The sequence below is a fragment of the Numida meleagris genome, chromosome 10 (genome assembly GCF_002078875.1).
Source record: "Numida meleagris isolate 19003 breed g44 Domestic line chromosome 10, NumMel1.0, whole genome shotgun sequence".
Classification (NCBI taxonomy): Eukaryota; Metazoa; Chordata; class Aves; order Galliformes; family Numididae; genus Numida; species Numida meleagris.
The window spans coordinates 2,652,260-2,667,807 of NC_034418.1; the positions used below are offsets into that span (position 1 = coordinate 2,652,260).

Consider the following 15,548-nt stretch of genomic DNA (forward strand, 5'->3'; position numbering starts at 1 on the left):
CAAACTAAGGAATATGATTTTTTTTCCCCAGTTTTGTATACTGTGCTGGGAGAGCCTAGGCAGACAGTAACCCTTTGAAGGTATTTCTCTATTGCTCACGTCTGATTTTGTTGCACCAGTATTTTCTTCAAATTCCTTTACTGTAGAGAAATGATGACACAAACAGCATTGTCTGTTCAAACATCCCTCTGCCTTCTGTTACAGTTAGAACGCAGTTTGTATAAAGCATGATGTAATAATTGCCACAGTCTAAGAATGATCCTCAATTTATAGTGGTGGGCATCAAAGAAAGATTTCTTTGCTATAGGTTCAGTTCTGTATGGCAAAGTTGATTGAAGGACTCCTGTATTTTGCAGGCTGAGAAGTTTTAAAAACACTGCGTAGAACAATATGGTGCTGTTCACACAGCTTTCACATACCACTGCCATCTCGTGGCTGCATATGGTAACTTCATTTTAGGACTGATACACATTGTAAGGCTTTATATAAAACTGTGTGCTTACGATATAATAAATACATGTATATCTGAGGTATTCATTTGATTTATTGTTTGGACAGAGCTCTTTATCCTGAAGTGGCCTGTTGCAATAGGTGGCTATGGTCATTAGAATCATAGAATCATAGAATTGCTCAGGTTGTAAAGGACCTTCAAGATCATCAAGTCCAACCACAACCTAACCATACTGCTCTAACAACCCACTGCTAAATCATGTCCCTGAGCACCGCATCCAAACGTTTTTAAACACATTCAGGGATGGTGACTCAACCACCTCCCTGGAGAGCCTGTTCCAGTGCTTAACAACCCTTTCTGTAAAGAAGTTTTTCCTGATATCCAACCTAAACATCCCCTGGCACAACTTGAGACCATTTCCCCTTGTCCTGTCACCTGTCACCACTGAGAACAGACCAGCTCCACTCTCACTGCAATCACCTTTCAGGTGTTTGAAGAGAGCAATGAGGTCTCCCCTCAGCCTCCTCTTCCCCAGACTAAACAGCCCCAGTTCCTTTAGTCACTTCTCGTAGGGCATATTCTCCAAACCCTTCACCAGCCTTGTTGCCCTTCTTTGGACCTGCTCCAGCACCTCCATGTCCTTTCTGTACTGAGGCGCCCAAAACTGAGCACAGTACTCGAGGTGGGGCCTCACCAATGCCGAGTACAGGGGCAGGATCACTTCCCTAGTCCTGCTCACCACACTATTCCTGATCCCAGCCAGGATGCCATTGGCCTTCTTGGCCACCTGGGCACACTGCTGACTCATGTTCAGCCCATGTCCATCAGCACACCAAGGTCTGTTTCCGTCAGGCAGCTTTCCAGCCACTCCTCCCCAAGCCTGTAGGGTTGCCTGGGGTTGTTGTGACCAAAGTTTAGGACCCAACACTTGGCCCTGTTGAAACTCATATGATTTACCTTGGCCCATCGATGTAGTCTATCCAGGTCCCTCTGTAGTCCTTCTGGCAGATCAACACTCCCTCCCAACTTTGTGTCGTCTGCAAACTTACTGAGGGTGCTGGGGGACACCGCTTGTGACTGGCTGCCAACTGGATTTAACTCCATTGATCACAACTCTCTGGGCCTGGCCATCCAGCCAGTGTTTCACCCAGCAGAGCATATGCCCATCCAAACCATGGGCAGCCAGCTTCTCCACAAGGATGCTGTGGGGGACAGTGTCAAAGGCCTTACTGAAGTCCAGGTAGACCACATTGACAGCCTTGCCTTCATCCACTAAGCGGGTCACCTTGTCATAGAATGAAATCACATTTGTCAAACAGGATCTACCATTCATAAACCCATGCTGACTGGGCCTGATCCCCTGGTTGACCTTTAACTGATCCACAATGTATTCTCAGATTATCTGTTCCATAACCTTCCCTGGCACTGAGGTAAGACTGATAGGTCCATAGCCACCAGGATCATCTTTCTGGCCCTTCTTGAAGATGGGAGTCATATTTCCTAGTCTCCAGTCAACCGGGACATTCCGTGTTAGCCAGGACTGTCGAAAGATGATGGAGAGAGGCCTGGCAACCACATCCGCCAACTCCCTCAGCACTCTAGGGTGCAATTCGTCTGGCCCCATGGACTTGTGAGTGCCCAGCTTGCGGAGCAGGTCCCAAACCATCTCATCGTGGATTGTGCATGGCCTATTCTGTTCCCCATCCCCATCTGCCAGCTCAAGGGGCTGTGTGCCCAGGGCACAACCAGTCTTACTATTAAAGACTGAGGCGAAGAAGGCATTAAGTACATCAGCCTTATCCTGATCCTTGGTCACTGTGTTACCTTCAGCATCCAGCAGGGGGTGGAGATTCTCCCTAGCCCTCCTTTTACTGTTGATGTATTTATAGAAACATTTATTGTTCACTTTAGTGGCCAAGTTCAGTTCTAGCTGGGCTTTGGCTTTTCTAATTTTCTCCCTGCACAGCTTCACTAGGAATGCTAGCACATCTACTAATGAATGTACATATATTTTTACTTTTGTCTTTAAAAACAGTCTTTGTTTTAACACCTGTGAAATAACTTACACTAAATATTGTTTTAAGAGTTCCAGGATCTTTGGTATTTATTGCAGTGACATTTTCCTATACATTGCAGGTCAAACAACCCTACTGACAGGGATCTCTAACAGTTTGCAGCCTGGCAATTCAGAGAAGTGTATACCAAGCAATTTGCCCAAGAGGAACAGACTGTTGCACTTTGTCACTGTATGCTGTCATCAGGAACCAGATTACAGACCATGTGCTGCAGGTAGCATTCGGGATTTGCTTTCTATGCAGGGTTTGTAATAGAGATGGTCTTGCTGGGAAGATTGCTCTGGCACTCTAAATCAATGGTATGCCAGCTCACGTGGAAGGCAAACAGCCTTTAGATTATTGTCAGAGTACTGTAGGTTTTTTTAAAACTGAAGTTTCCTACAAAAGTAGGAAACTGAGATTGTGTTTAGTATAATGTAGAAAATAAAAACATAAAAATAGCCAGCTAAAGGAGGGAATATTGTTAGCTCATGTATTATTTAAACAAATATACTGTCCTGTCTTAATATAATGACCTGTCTTAAGCATTTATTTCCATTGCATAAGCAGTTCCCTTTGAGGTGTGTTAGCAGTTCCACTAACATCAACGGTATGGTTATCCTAAAAAAACATACAAAACCAACTAATAAACCAAACAAAAACCAGCCAAAAAATCATGGTATTTGAGGACTAATATACAAATTGCTTCCTCAAAAAGTCATATGTAATCCTTCTGCAAGTGCACATTTTTATGAACATCTGTAAGAAAAATTGATTTTGAGTGAATGTTCTTTACAGTGCATTCTTAAAGAAGACCAAAGGATGTATGAGGTAGAAGCTGTATTTAACTGATTTAACCTAGTTCATCCAGCTGCTCAACATAATAGTAAAGTTAATATTCAATAGCATAATTAGTGAAGTTTGTTGCAATATATCGATGCCTAAATATATACACAATTTGGTATGCAACATGGTGTATTTAAAATGCTTTATTCCTCCAACAGAAAGTGTAGACCTTCTAAATGGGATTTTGACTAGTATAAGAAGGAAATTTCCACTGCAATGTACAATCTGATGCATGCAAAGGTTTGTCAAAATTAAGTTTTGTTACTTGCTTTTCTGATTACAGTCTTTGCGGTCCAAAACAGAAGAGCTTTTAAATTTATTGCTTTACTGGACATGCTGGAGAGTACCCTTTGGCACCTCAAGTTCATTCAGGAATTGTAGAAAATAGATACTGTGAGCTATTCTGGCTGGTCTTCTCTAGAAACGTCATCAATTGCTACCTGGCGTCAAAAAGCAATAGTGTCTTTCCAGTCACCAGCTGTAATCAGATATAGCTGGCTATCTCTCTATCTCAATACATGTCTACATTGCCGTGGGAAAGCTGGCATAAATCTGACTGCCACAAATGCAGCTATATCTATTAAACTTGGATAGACATAGTGAGGAAACTACAATGGCATGTTTCAGCCCTTGAACAAATATTCCGGCTCCATTTGAACTTATAAAACCCATTCTGTGTGGTAGGTTTTGTTGTTGTGCTTATGTGAGCTATCTAAGTTAAGGCAAACCAGATTGTTTTTATAAGTTGCAATCATATTCTGCAACTATAAAATAGATTTGATCAACACTTTAATAGTTGGCATAGTTATGGTCCAAGTCATTTTATTACTACTGAAGCTGATAGAATATTTGGCAATGCCTCCCTAACTAATTTAACATTTCAGTCCCCTTTGAGTAAGATTTTATTTTTCTATTTGTTAAATCAACAACAATCATTATTACTGTTTAAATAACTGGATAGATCATATGTCCAAAATGAATGAAAAAGCAACCAGAGATTTTTGAAAATGGATTAATCCTCAAGTGCTGAAGGTTAAAGAGTTGAACAAATGCTGCAAATGTACAAAATGGAAAAAAGTTTTAAGCATCAACATATCCTTATTGGAGACATCATTTGGTATACTAAACACAGGACGCTCCTGCTATATGGATACTTGAAGGACATGTTATACATGTTATAGCTAGCCCAATATACGTATCTCACTATAGGGCTATTCTCACCTTCTAGTGCATAACCCAAAAATAAAAATAAACCCTGGATTTAAAATTAGAAATGAGAGAGAAGGAGTAACTGAGTAAAGTGAGATCCTACACCCACTTACGTACTAAAATGCAAAGTTGCTGCCGAGGTGCTCTATGCAGTTCACTATTACTATGCATCAGCATGCCCAACAGTATAGCATACATTGTCCTTGTAGACTGTCAGTGTAAGTGTAAATTCTTGCTCCTTAAAACGGTGAATTGAGCAAACATACTGCATTCTTACTAGTGTTCCTGTGCTATTTTTTTCCAGGAGACAGCAATTAATGCATGCAAAGGTTCAGAAGTATACACATTGCAGACAGGCATACAGAACTCAGAGGTGAGTATATGGCATTCATTTGAGAGCCTTACAAGAGTTCTTTATGAGCTTCTAGCTTCTCCTGCCAGTGCTGACACTGCATAATAAAAACGCTGTAGGACAAAATGTCCCTAAGCCTTTTTTTTCGTCCCTGACAAGGACAACTACAACTGGTTAAGCAACAAAACCCTGTTTTACCCTCCTACAAGCAGCAGACTGTGTTGCTTTTGCATAAAGACTCTCCACTTAAAAGTCACTTTGAACCTCTCCTTCTTGAGGAGGTCCCAGTGAAATGGCAAAAACCTAGCCTTCCTTGTGGTGTTTTCAAAATGCCAGCTGGGAACAATGCCTGAAAAAAGCTTAAATTCTAGCATCTGCAACTTATTTTCTTAAAGAGTAAGGACAACTGCTTTGTGATCACTCTGCAGCATACCACTAACACCTATTTTCAAAGTGATATTGGCACTTGTTGCAGGCCTGCCAGTACCAAAAGAACCAAAGCTCGTGTACCTGGATAAGAGTGAACTTTAGCTAGACAATTCATTTTCTGTGAATTTTCATGACTGCTGGCTGCACAGGCTGCAGAAGCAATTTAGGACAGCTGTAACTAGGTAGGTAGCCTACAGGTCTGTGCTGCCACAGCAACCTAGGCAACTAGCTGAATTTTCATTAGTATGTCTACAGGATGAACAACTGCATACTCCCCCTTCTCAGAACTGTGATACAGCCTTAAATTCCAAGAAAAAACTGCTTGCAAAAGGTTTTGAAAGTTTCCAAGATAATTCTCCATTTTATTCTTTTTCAGGTCATCTGTCAACAAAAACTCAGCCAAGTAATGAGCAAGAAAATCCCTCCTGTAGTACCAAGTTTGTCACCTGTTCTACTTGGTAGCAGTACAAATATTGCAGGAAGAGAAAATATTCTTGAGGCTTATCTGGCAAATCCTATCCTAGAGGACTCAACAAAGAAAGGTCTCTACCTTGAAACATATTCAGCTCCAACTATTCCAAGGAAAATTATTACTATTTGTTTCATCTACACGTATTTTTCAAGTACAGTTGTCCATTTTTAGAGCTTTGCTCTCTACTGGTATCATTCAAAGCATGAGTTCACTGCAGAAGTGCTTTTTCTATATTCCTCATACCTTTGGAAGCAGAAGTTGAGCCACAGGAAATCAATTCACTTATACTAATATCTGCATTTCCAAGCATTTTATTTCTGATCAATAGCTGTTGGACTTAGAATAGAATTTTCTATAACTTAAGAAACAAATTCCTATAGAATTCCTGAAAAACACAAAAGCATGTTGTAGTATATGCCAAAATCTTCTCAGGAATAGTGACCTATTATCAAGTGCCCAAAGAACAACTAGTAATAAAGAGGTGCTCTCTAATTGGTCGGATGATACACGTTATGTTCTGTTGCTGTTCAATTTAAGGGTCTCATCTTGTTCATTTTAAACTTTTTTTTTAGATTACCCACACTCTGACAGAAGAAGACCTTTTCGTACTCTTCCCTTACCTGGTCCAACTGCAGGTGGAGAAAACTGTCAGCGTAAGGAACCACCACCAACACTTAAGCACAGTCCACAAACTATGCACCCTGAACAACCGGTGACAGGTAAGACTCCACTTCCAGTTTGAGAGGACAATATTCTCCTGGACCAGATCTTATTCAGTGATTACATTGTTTAGAGATGTATAGAAATTGATAATCTTTTTCTGAATTCTCTGGCACAGTTTCGGTTGTTTAGTGCAATAACTTCAAAAAATACTACGTTGCTATGGTCTATTGGTGCATGGCTCTTATGTTTTCAGAGGTCTGGGCACTGGCCATTGAGAACACTGGCTTGTTCTTTCCCTGGATCATATTCAGGTTGAGAATGAGCCTGAAAAGGCCATAATAAAAGTACAGAAATTGTATCACATCGTTAATTGTTTATTAAAGTATGGGCATTTTTTTCTTTTGAAGTTTTAAGCTGAGTATTTCATACAGCTACAAAAGTGCAACTGACTGTAGAAAAGGGTGACTAGGAGAAGGAGAGAACCATTCATTTCCTTCCTTCTGTGATCTCAGATTTTCGTATTGAGCTGGAAACTGATCAGTAGGAAAGCTTCTGACTTGTGAAGCCTGCCTCTACCTGCAGGTGAAAAGCTCAATTTCTTGCTTTGTTTGATTAATTGTTTCAAATTGGCCAATCCCTGCATCTGGTTGGTCATTTATTTCCATTTACTACTGAGTGATGGCATAATTTCAGAATAAAGCAGTAGACTAGTATATGCAGGAAAAATTCATCTCAGAACTCTACTGTCAACACTCTGAAATCAGAATGAGAGAGGCACATTCTCCAGAGTAATGATGGTCTTTGGTTATTAGTTTTCTCTTGCTTTACAGTACTTACTGTACACTAAAAACCCTAATGTCAGCACTAAATATTCTGACAGGCACAAGCCTCATCAGTTAGTGAAGAGGTACAACCCAGTGCTCTTGACCATTTTTGCCAAAAGTATTAGTTTTGCTGTTAGTTTGGCTTTGACATATATTCATGTTCCTGATTTCATAACACAATTCAAACAGACCTACTATCCTGCAGTACCTGTTAGCTGTTCTTTCATGTTCTACAGGGCGGCATTTTCTCATTTATGTAGAGCCAAACTGCTTTGTACAAGGTTTGTTCGTGCTAGGATGAATAGTGCCAGACCTGAAAATCTCCCCATACACAATCCCGACTGATTTTCTGAAATAGAATCCTCATGATTTTCAAACAAAAGATGGAAATACATCGTACTACTTATGAACAAAGAACACTAACCCTTCCTTCTTTCTCAAATGAGATTAAATTTCTGGAAGCTACATGTGTCAGCATTGATGTTATCACTTGCTAACAACCTCTGGAAGAAAAGAGCACTTAGTGTATCTTGTTTTGTTTCTTCTTCACCCGAGGTCCTTGCTGCAAAGGAGATTGCAGTCAAATACTGGCCAGCCAGAGAGGAACCATTCTGAGCTGCATGTCAGAAGGACGCCTCAACCACATCCTTGATGTCCTTCGCTCACAGCAGATGCTGTCCCGAACAGATTATGAAACAATCATTTCTTACCCCACAGTGACCAGCCGTGCTCGGGCACTACTAGATATTTGCCTCTGCCTTGGAGAGAGGGCAGCACAGGTAGTAGTGGCTGTTCTGACAGTGAACAAATGCAGTCCTGTGGCACGAGTCAGCTGTCAGACAGGCTGTCCTGAGACAAACAGGTTGCTGCTGTGACATAATTTTGAGGTTTGCTACATGGATCAGAGTACTGGTAATTTGGAGTGGCAGTGATTCACATTAATTCCTCATAAACCATTGAAATCAGTTCTTCCTCCAGCCCATAACTGTAGTCTTCTCATGGAAAAAAAACTACCTGGATGAAAAGATCACGTCAATCCACTGCCTGCAGAAATTACCAAGACTGGTATAACAAATTCTGATTAAGTCAAATGATACCTTATTTCATTGATTTTGGAAGTCAGAAAAATGGATTATGAGATTTTGTAGATCACACAAAGGAAGAACAACAGTTACTAAATCCTTGCAACTAAGGACAGTGAAGAACATGGTACTGTACGAGGAGAAAAAAAGATATTGCCTTTCACTGAACTCAGCACTGAGTCACCTGTCACTGTGAAAGACTTCAGAGAATTAAGAAGTATTTCTTAATTCTTAATATAAGTCTTGAAAATTTTACATTATACATATGAATTATTTTATTTTTATTTGCACATGGTCATATGTTATGAAAACATGGTGCTGATAATAGCATTTTGGAGAGGTGGGCTTAAAGTACTGGTAAATAGAAAAGCACCGATACCTTACATTCATGTTGTTCTCTGAGTGTGTCTGCAGTTCAAATGTAAAATTAAACCAGGAAGAGGAGGTGCCAAGCTGATCATTTTTGAAATGGTGGTTCTGCAGAACTGTAAAGGAAAGCATACCAAGACTATAACAAAAATGAGGTTATAAAAGTACTGGTTTTTGAAGGCAGAGTGGGATTCCTTCAGGCTGCGAGGCACTAGATTAACATGAGAAAACTTGTTATATGTCAGGTACAAAACTATGCCATTCCATTTCCCTGCATTGCATCTGTTCTCTGCAGTTTGAAACTGCCTGTCTAATTCAGTAGTTTGACAGGCTGTAAAATTAAATTAAATAATAATGTGTTTTATAGGCACAGTTGAGAAAAGAGATTTATTTAATGTACTACAGCATTGCTGGTACCATAAACCTTAGCTAGAAATTATTTTTATATACATTCATTAAGCTTTAAGATTGCCTTGAAATTATATATCAATAGAATTAAAATCAGCGTCTGTAAGAATGTGCTGAAAATGGTTTTGCCTGTCAAGGGAACTAATGCTGACTTCACTGCTGAGTGTTTTTTCCAAAGACTGGATTAGCCTTTACTAAGAAAGGATGTCTTGCTCACAGGGAAAAGAACTACTGTCACGGTGTTTTGCTTGATTAGAAGGTATAAGGTAATCAGAGTAAAGCAGAAAGTCAGTCATTTGTAGGAATTATTTATACACTTTTAAGAAGGAAGCTAGCAATATTATTGAAATTTAATTATCAACTTCCAGTAATTATTCCATTCAGTTCTTCCGCAAGACATTTTTATCATTCTGACAGATGTGCCAGCTGGTGGGCTATGTGAATTTGTGCCTTTTTTTTTTTTAACGTAGGAACAGTTTTGGATCTCACTTTTCTTGACACAACTTCCTATTTGAGAATTTCGTTTGAAGCCAGACAATCCCAGTTTTAACTGATAATTAAAGAAGTGTCATGAAATGTGTGGGAGCAGAAGTTACCTGTTTTTGAACAGATTTTATTCTCATATTTGGCTTTCCAATTCCATTACCACTGTGTTTACCAAGACTTTTGTCAAGATAATCCCAGAAAATAGTTTGTAACCAATTACAAAACAAAGGAAAATCTATTATTTCATGTTCAAATGAGCCCAAATGGAATTCTTTAAGTATGTTGATTTTTTGTCCTGTACTCAACTGAAATCACTGCATGAGTTTGAGATTTTGCATGGGTACCTTGGCTGAAAGCACAGTCATAGGCCAACTATGCCACTGCCCAAATACTTAAGCTAATGCAGACTTATGCCTTAATGTAAGCAAATGCATAGACTTCCTCACACATCTCTTGTGCAATATAACCGCTTCTTTGGGTAGGTTTGACATTTACAGCTGTTGGGAATTGTTTTTTTTATAAGTATAGTATTTTGGAGGGATGCTTTTAACTCACTGAAATAAAACTGCTGTTGATGTAATAAGTTTTGTTAGAGAACTGGGATACAGTGTCCTGAAGTATGCATCCTTTCATTTTTTCTCACAAAAAATACATACTCTTACAAGGCCTGTAATAAGTTGGCAAGATACTAAAGACATCAGTGTATATACATTAATTACTGATGTGAAATATCAAGCTTCTTAAAACTCATGGTATTTTTTTATGCTTGTATCCCGACCATGTTAATTATAAAAGATTTTAATTGTTCCTGCCCGACTTTTCCATAGTTTACTTCATATCACAAAATATGGACTAAATGGCACTGAGCAAGAGTGAAGATAGCAGTATCAAACTGTTTCTTAATAACTGTGGGAAGAAACAAGAGTATTTAGAGTTCTAGAATGGAAATATGTAACATAGGTAACTGGAAAAGAGCAAAGGGATTTAAAAAAATAAAAGGCACTTTGGAGGTGAACATAGGAGTGTTCACAAAACATGATTACTGAAACTCTGACTTGCATTTACTCAAAGAAAAAATTCTGTTTTGCAAGCCACTGGAGAGGGCCACTCCGCTCCCTCCCTGGCCCCGGGGCTCCAGCAGCGCTTTCTGCTCACTGTCATTGCCTGCGCACAGGCAGATTTTCACGTTGCTTAAAGGCCATTGTTCTCCAGGGTCGACTGCACCCCAACACCAAGGACTGTCCTGGAAAATGGGGTCACCCAGCACAGAAATCCAGGCCGTGATGGGATGGAAACGTCACCTAAATTCCGTCAGCTCTCCCATCTGATGCACCTCACAGAAATGCCTACAGTCCAGGGACACGTGGCATATTACTGGAGGTGGCTTGTTGAAATGTCCCCCTCCTGAGAGAAGGTGAAGTCTCCAGAGGGAATAGTGCCGGGTAATCTGTTCCGTGACAGTTCCCTAAGCAACGTGACCTGTGACCTTAGCTGTCAGCAAACACCAGGGGAGGCTGGTATGCTGACTCTAAGAAAACACGGGGTGTGGAGCAGGGTGGAGTCTCGTGGCCAAATTCCTTGATCATCCTGCAGGGATGGGGACTTGATACTATCGGAATGGATAAACAGTCTTGTTTCCTGAGCCTGTCGTGTGCCAGCGGTTTTCCTTTCCAAAATCAAATGGTTTTTTGACCTTTTTTTGTCATATTCTTGGTTCACCTCACATGCTATTCACCTGGCAGGAAGCAAACACCAGTTGCTGCCCTGCGTTCCCATGGCAGGACACCTATGGACATGAGGAATAAACGCTACTGAACGAAAGCTGAGAGCTGCATCAAGCAGAGACTACAGCCACCAACAAAGAGTATCCCCATCCATGCCTTTTTTTATATAGCCCAATATCGTAACCATAACCGCTAGCACTATCAGAATAATAATCACACTCTAAAAGGCTAGCTAACCACCCTGTCAGAAACCATCCTCCAATTTCTTGCAAAATGTTATTTATCCACCTGTTTTCTGCTGATTCTCTCAGCTCCCTACCTCTGTGGGCTATATCAGCCATACAATCAGCGTGTTTCTTGAGATCCTGTGTTACACTGGGAATATGTACACAATGTTCCTTATCTAATGTAAGATATCCACAGCATCCCCTTTCTTTGACTAATAAAAGGTCTAGGGCTAACCTTGCCTCTAAGAGTGCCTCACTACTGGCCTGCAGTTGCTTATAAACTACTAAAAGACCTTGTCTTGTGGCACTTGCAAGGCTTTCCACCGGCCGTGTAAGGTTGCAGAATAATATCCTACTCTCAGAAAGCAATAGTTCCAGGTGGACAGAAGGCTTGAAACCCCCAGCTAGTACAACCACTGCTAGAGGGCCCGTGCCAAATGTCCACATCTTCCGGTCGTTTTATCTTTCCCCAGAATTTCGTAGATAGGGGACTCTTTATCCACAATGGATAAGATATACCGTATGGAGTCTCAATCATAGCAACTGTTACACTTGTGCCTGGGGGCGACCAACTGCCCAGGTGGTTCCCTTTCCATTGGGTTGGAGTAGGGATTCCCCAGGAATGAAGTGCGTGATTGCACTCTACCAGAAGGAAACTGCCTGGGGAAACGAAACCTGTAAGTCTCTCTCGCTTTTTCCCTTCTGTTGGTAGCGGGGATATTAGGCTTCCCCTTGTGTTCTCTACGGCTGTTGGTAACCATACAGCCTGCCTCTCATGGCAGCGTGTGAATGCTACCAGGCCTGTGGGGAAGTTCACCCTGTGCACTGATACCCTGTTGTTACACAGGATGTGACAGGGAGCTACTCGAGACTGAGGATCCCCAGGGTATTGCGGAGGGAAAGCCCTCTGAAATAGATATACTGGATATTAGAAGAGAATTCCTGACCATGTGTGGAAAACCTCTCTACTCCTTCATGAGGGTAAACTTCTCAATGTTAGGAAGAAAAAGCTGGATTTTTTAAGTTGTGAGCAGGTGGGAGATCTGCTCAGCATGGTGGCAGAGCTCAGGGAGGAGGTGGAGAGGTTAAGGACCATCGGGGAGCGTGAGCAGGAGATTGACTGGCGGAGTACCTCCCTGGCACGCCAGAGAGAAAGGCCCCCCAGAAAGTGATGGACCTGAGAGACGGGGAGAGTTGGAAGACAGTCCCAGCTCGGCATCGGGGGTGAACCCCTTCCCTACCAACCTCACTTCCTCAGGTGCCCCTAAGTAGTAGGTTTGAGGCACTGGGAATTGAAGGGCAGGTGAGTGAGGAGGCACGGGAAGGTTTGCCTAAGACATTGCCAAGGGTGAGGCGGTCGACTCTGCATCTCCAGACTGCCTCTGCCAGGAAAGACAGAAGGGTTACAGCTGTAGGTGATTCCCTCCTCATGGGAACAGAGGGCCCCCATATGCAGACTGGGCCCGACTCGTAGGGAGGTGTGGTGCTTCCCTGAGGCCCGGGTCAAGGACATAACTAGAAAACTCCCAGATCTGGTCCACCCCTCCGATTACTACCCGTTTCTGACAGTTCAGACAGGCAGCGATGAAGCTGCTCAGAGAAGCCTGCAAACTATCAAAAAAGACTTCAGGTCTACAGGGCTGAGAGGCTGGTGCCGCCACAGGAACTTTGGGTTTTTCGACCACGGGGCGATTGACTTGGCACCTGGTCTAATGGCTGCAGACAGGTGTCACCTGTCTCTTAGAGGGAAACGGATCCTAGCCCAAGAGCTAGCGGGGCTCACTGAGAGGGCTTTAAACTAGGTAGGAAGGGGGAAGGGGATGCAACGAGGCTCACTAGGGTAGAGCAAGTAGTCCGGAGCTTTATACTAGATCCGAATGGGGGAAGAGAGTTGAGTTTGTGATCTCGAGGAACGTGGGCCTGGCAAAGAGTGGGGTCAGGACCCTGAACTTTGGGAGAGCAAACTTAGAGCTGTTTAAGGAATTGTTGGATAAGATCTCCTGGGAAGCTGTCCTTAGAGACAAAGGAGTGGTAGAAAGCTGGCTGCTCTTCAGGGACGCCTTTCTGGGAGCACAAGAGCTCTCTGTCCCTCAGAAGAAGAAAGTGGGCAGGGGAGGCAGGAAACCTGCATGGCTCGGCAAGGACCTGCTGGTCAGACTGAGAGAAAAGAAGGGGTGGTACCAGCTGTGGAAACAAGGACGTGTCACCTGGGGAGAAGACAGGGCTGCTGTCTGGACTTGCAGAGAGGAGACTGGGAAAGCCAAGGCGCAGATGGAACTGAACTTGGCGAGGGATGTTAAAAACAACAAGAAGGAATTCTATAGGTACACTGGCCAGAAGAGGCAGGCCAAAGAGAGTGTACCTCTGGTAAATGAGAAAGGAGAACTGGCTATGACAGATACGAAGAAGGCTCAGGTACTAAATGGCTTTTTCGCCTCGGTCTTCACTGGCAGCCAGGATTCTTGTATTTCTCATGTCCCTGAAGCTTGCATCCCTGGGCGGGAACTGGGGAGTAAATCCCCCTCACCCCCGCCTCTACTGTAAGGGCAGAGCAAGTCCGAGACCGCCTCATGAGACTGAATGTGTACAAGTCAGTGGGACCGGATGACACGCATCCCAGGGTCCTAAGGGAGCTGGCTGATATGGTTGCTGAGCTGCACTCCATCACATTTGAAAAGTTGTGGCTGTCGGGCAAAGTCCCCGGGGACTGGAAAAAAGGAAACATCACTCCCATTTACAAGAAAGGGAGGAAGGAGGACCCGGGGAACTGCAGGCCGGTGAGCCTCACCTCTGTGCCTGGGAAGATGGTGAAACAGATCCTCCTAGAAGACATGTTCAGGCACATGAGGGATGAGCAGGTGATCCGAGACAGCCAGCATAGCTTTACCAAGGGAAGGTCGTGCCTGACCAATCTGGAGGCCCTCTGTGATGGAGTGACGACACTGGTGGACAAAGGGAAGGCGACCGATGTCATCTACCTGGACTTGTGCAAGGCCTTTGACGTGGCCCCCCACCACATCCTCATCTCTAAATTGGAGAGATAAGGATTTGAGGGGTGGACTGTTCGGTGGATAAGGAATTGGTTGGAAGGCCGTCGGCAGAGGGTTGTATTGAATGGCACAATGTCCAGGTGGAGGCCAGTGATGAGCGGTGCCCCCCAGGGGTCTGTCTCGGGAGCGGTGCTCTTCAGCATCTTCATCAGTGACATCGGCGATGGGCTCGAGCGCACCCTCAGCAAGGTTGCCGATGACACCAAGCTGAGTGGTGCGGTTGACACGTTAGAAGGAAGGGATGCCATCCAGAGGGACCTCAACAAACTCGAAAGGTGGGCCCGTGTGAACCTAATGAGGTTCAGCATAGCAAAGTGCAAGGTTTTGCACGTGGGCTGGAGTAACCCCAGATATGTATACAGACTGGGAGAAGAACTCCTTGAGAGTAGCCCTGAGGAGAAGGACCTGGGGGTCCTGGTGGATGAAAAACTGAACATGAGCCAGCAGTGTGCTCTTGCAGCTCGGAAGGCCAATGGTATCCTGTGCTCCATCAGAAGAGGGGTGGCCAGCAGGGACAGGGAGATGACTGACTCTCTGTACTCTGCCCTCGTGAGGCCCCACCTGGAGTACTGTGCCCAGGTCTGGGGCCCCCAATACAGGAAAGATATGGAGCTGTTGGAGAGGATCCAGAGGAGGGCCATGAAGATGATCACGGGTCTGGAGCACCTCCCCTACGAAGACAAGCTGAGGGAGATGGGCGTGTTCAGCCAGGAGAAGAGAAGGCTGCAAGGAGACCTCGTTGCAGCCTTCGGGTATTTAAAAGGGGATTATAAGCAGGAGGGGAATGAACTTTTTACAAGGGTAGACAGCGATAGGACAAGGGGAATGGTTTTAAGCTCAAGGAGGGAAGGAAGTTCTTCTCAGAGAGAGTGGTGAGGTGCTGGAGCAGGCTGCCCAGAGAG

General features: G+C 43.4%; 1 protein-coding gene across 1 annotated transcript in view; it reads left to right on the forward strand.

Annotated features, from left to right (window-relative positions):
- The window catches only part of LOC110404370 (receptor-interacting serine/threonine-protein kinase 2-like), a 30,504-nt gene extending 19,820 nt beyond the window's left edge, over window positions 1-10,684 (forward strand). Inside the window, 8 exon segments of the mRNA XM_021408567.1 lie at window positions 32-80; window positions 2,588-2,740; window positions 3,510-3,542; window positions 3,545-3,591; window positions 4,865-4,933; window positions 5,718-5,883; window positions 6,386-6,532; window positions 7,856-10,684. Of these exon segments, the coding sequence (XP_021264242.1) occupies window positions 32-80; window positions 2,588-2,740; window positions 3,510-3,542; window positions 3,545-3,591; window positions 4,865-4,933; window positions 5,718-5,883; window positions 6,386-6,532; window positions 7,856-8,175 (984 nt within the window). The 3' untranslated portion in view covers window positions 8,176-10,684.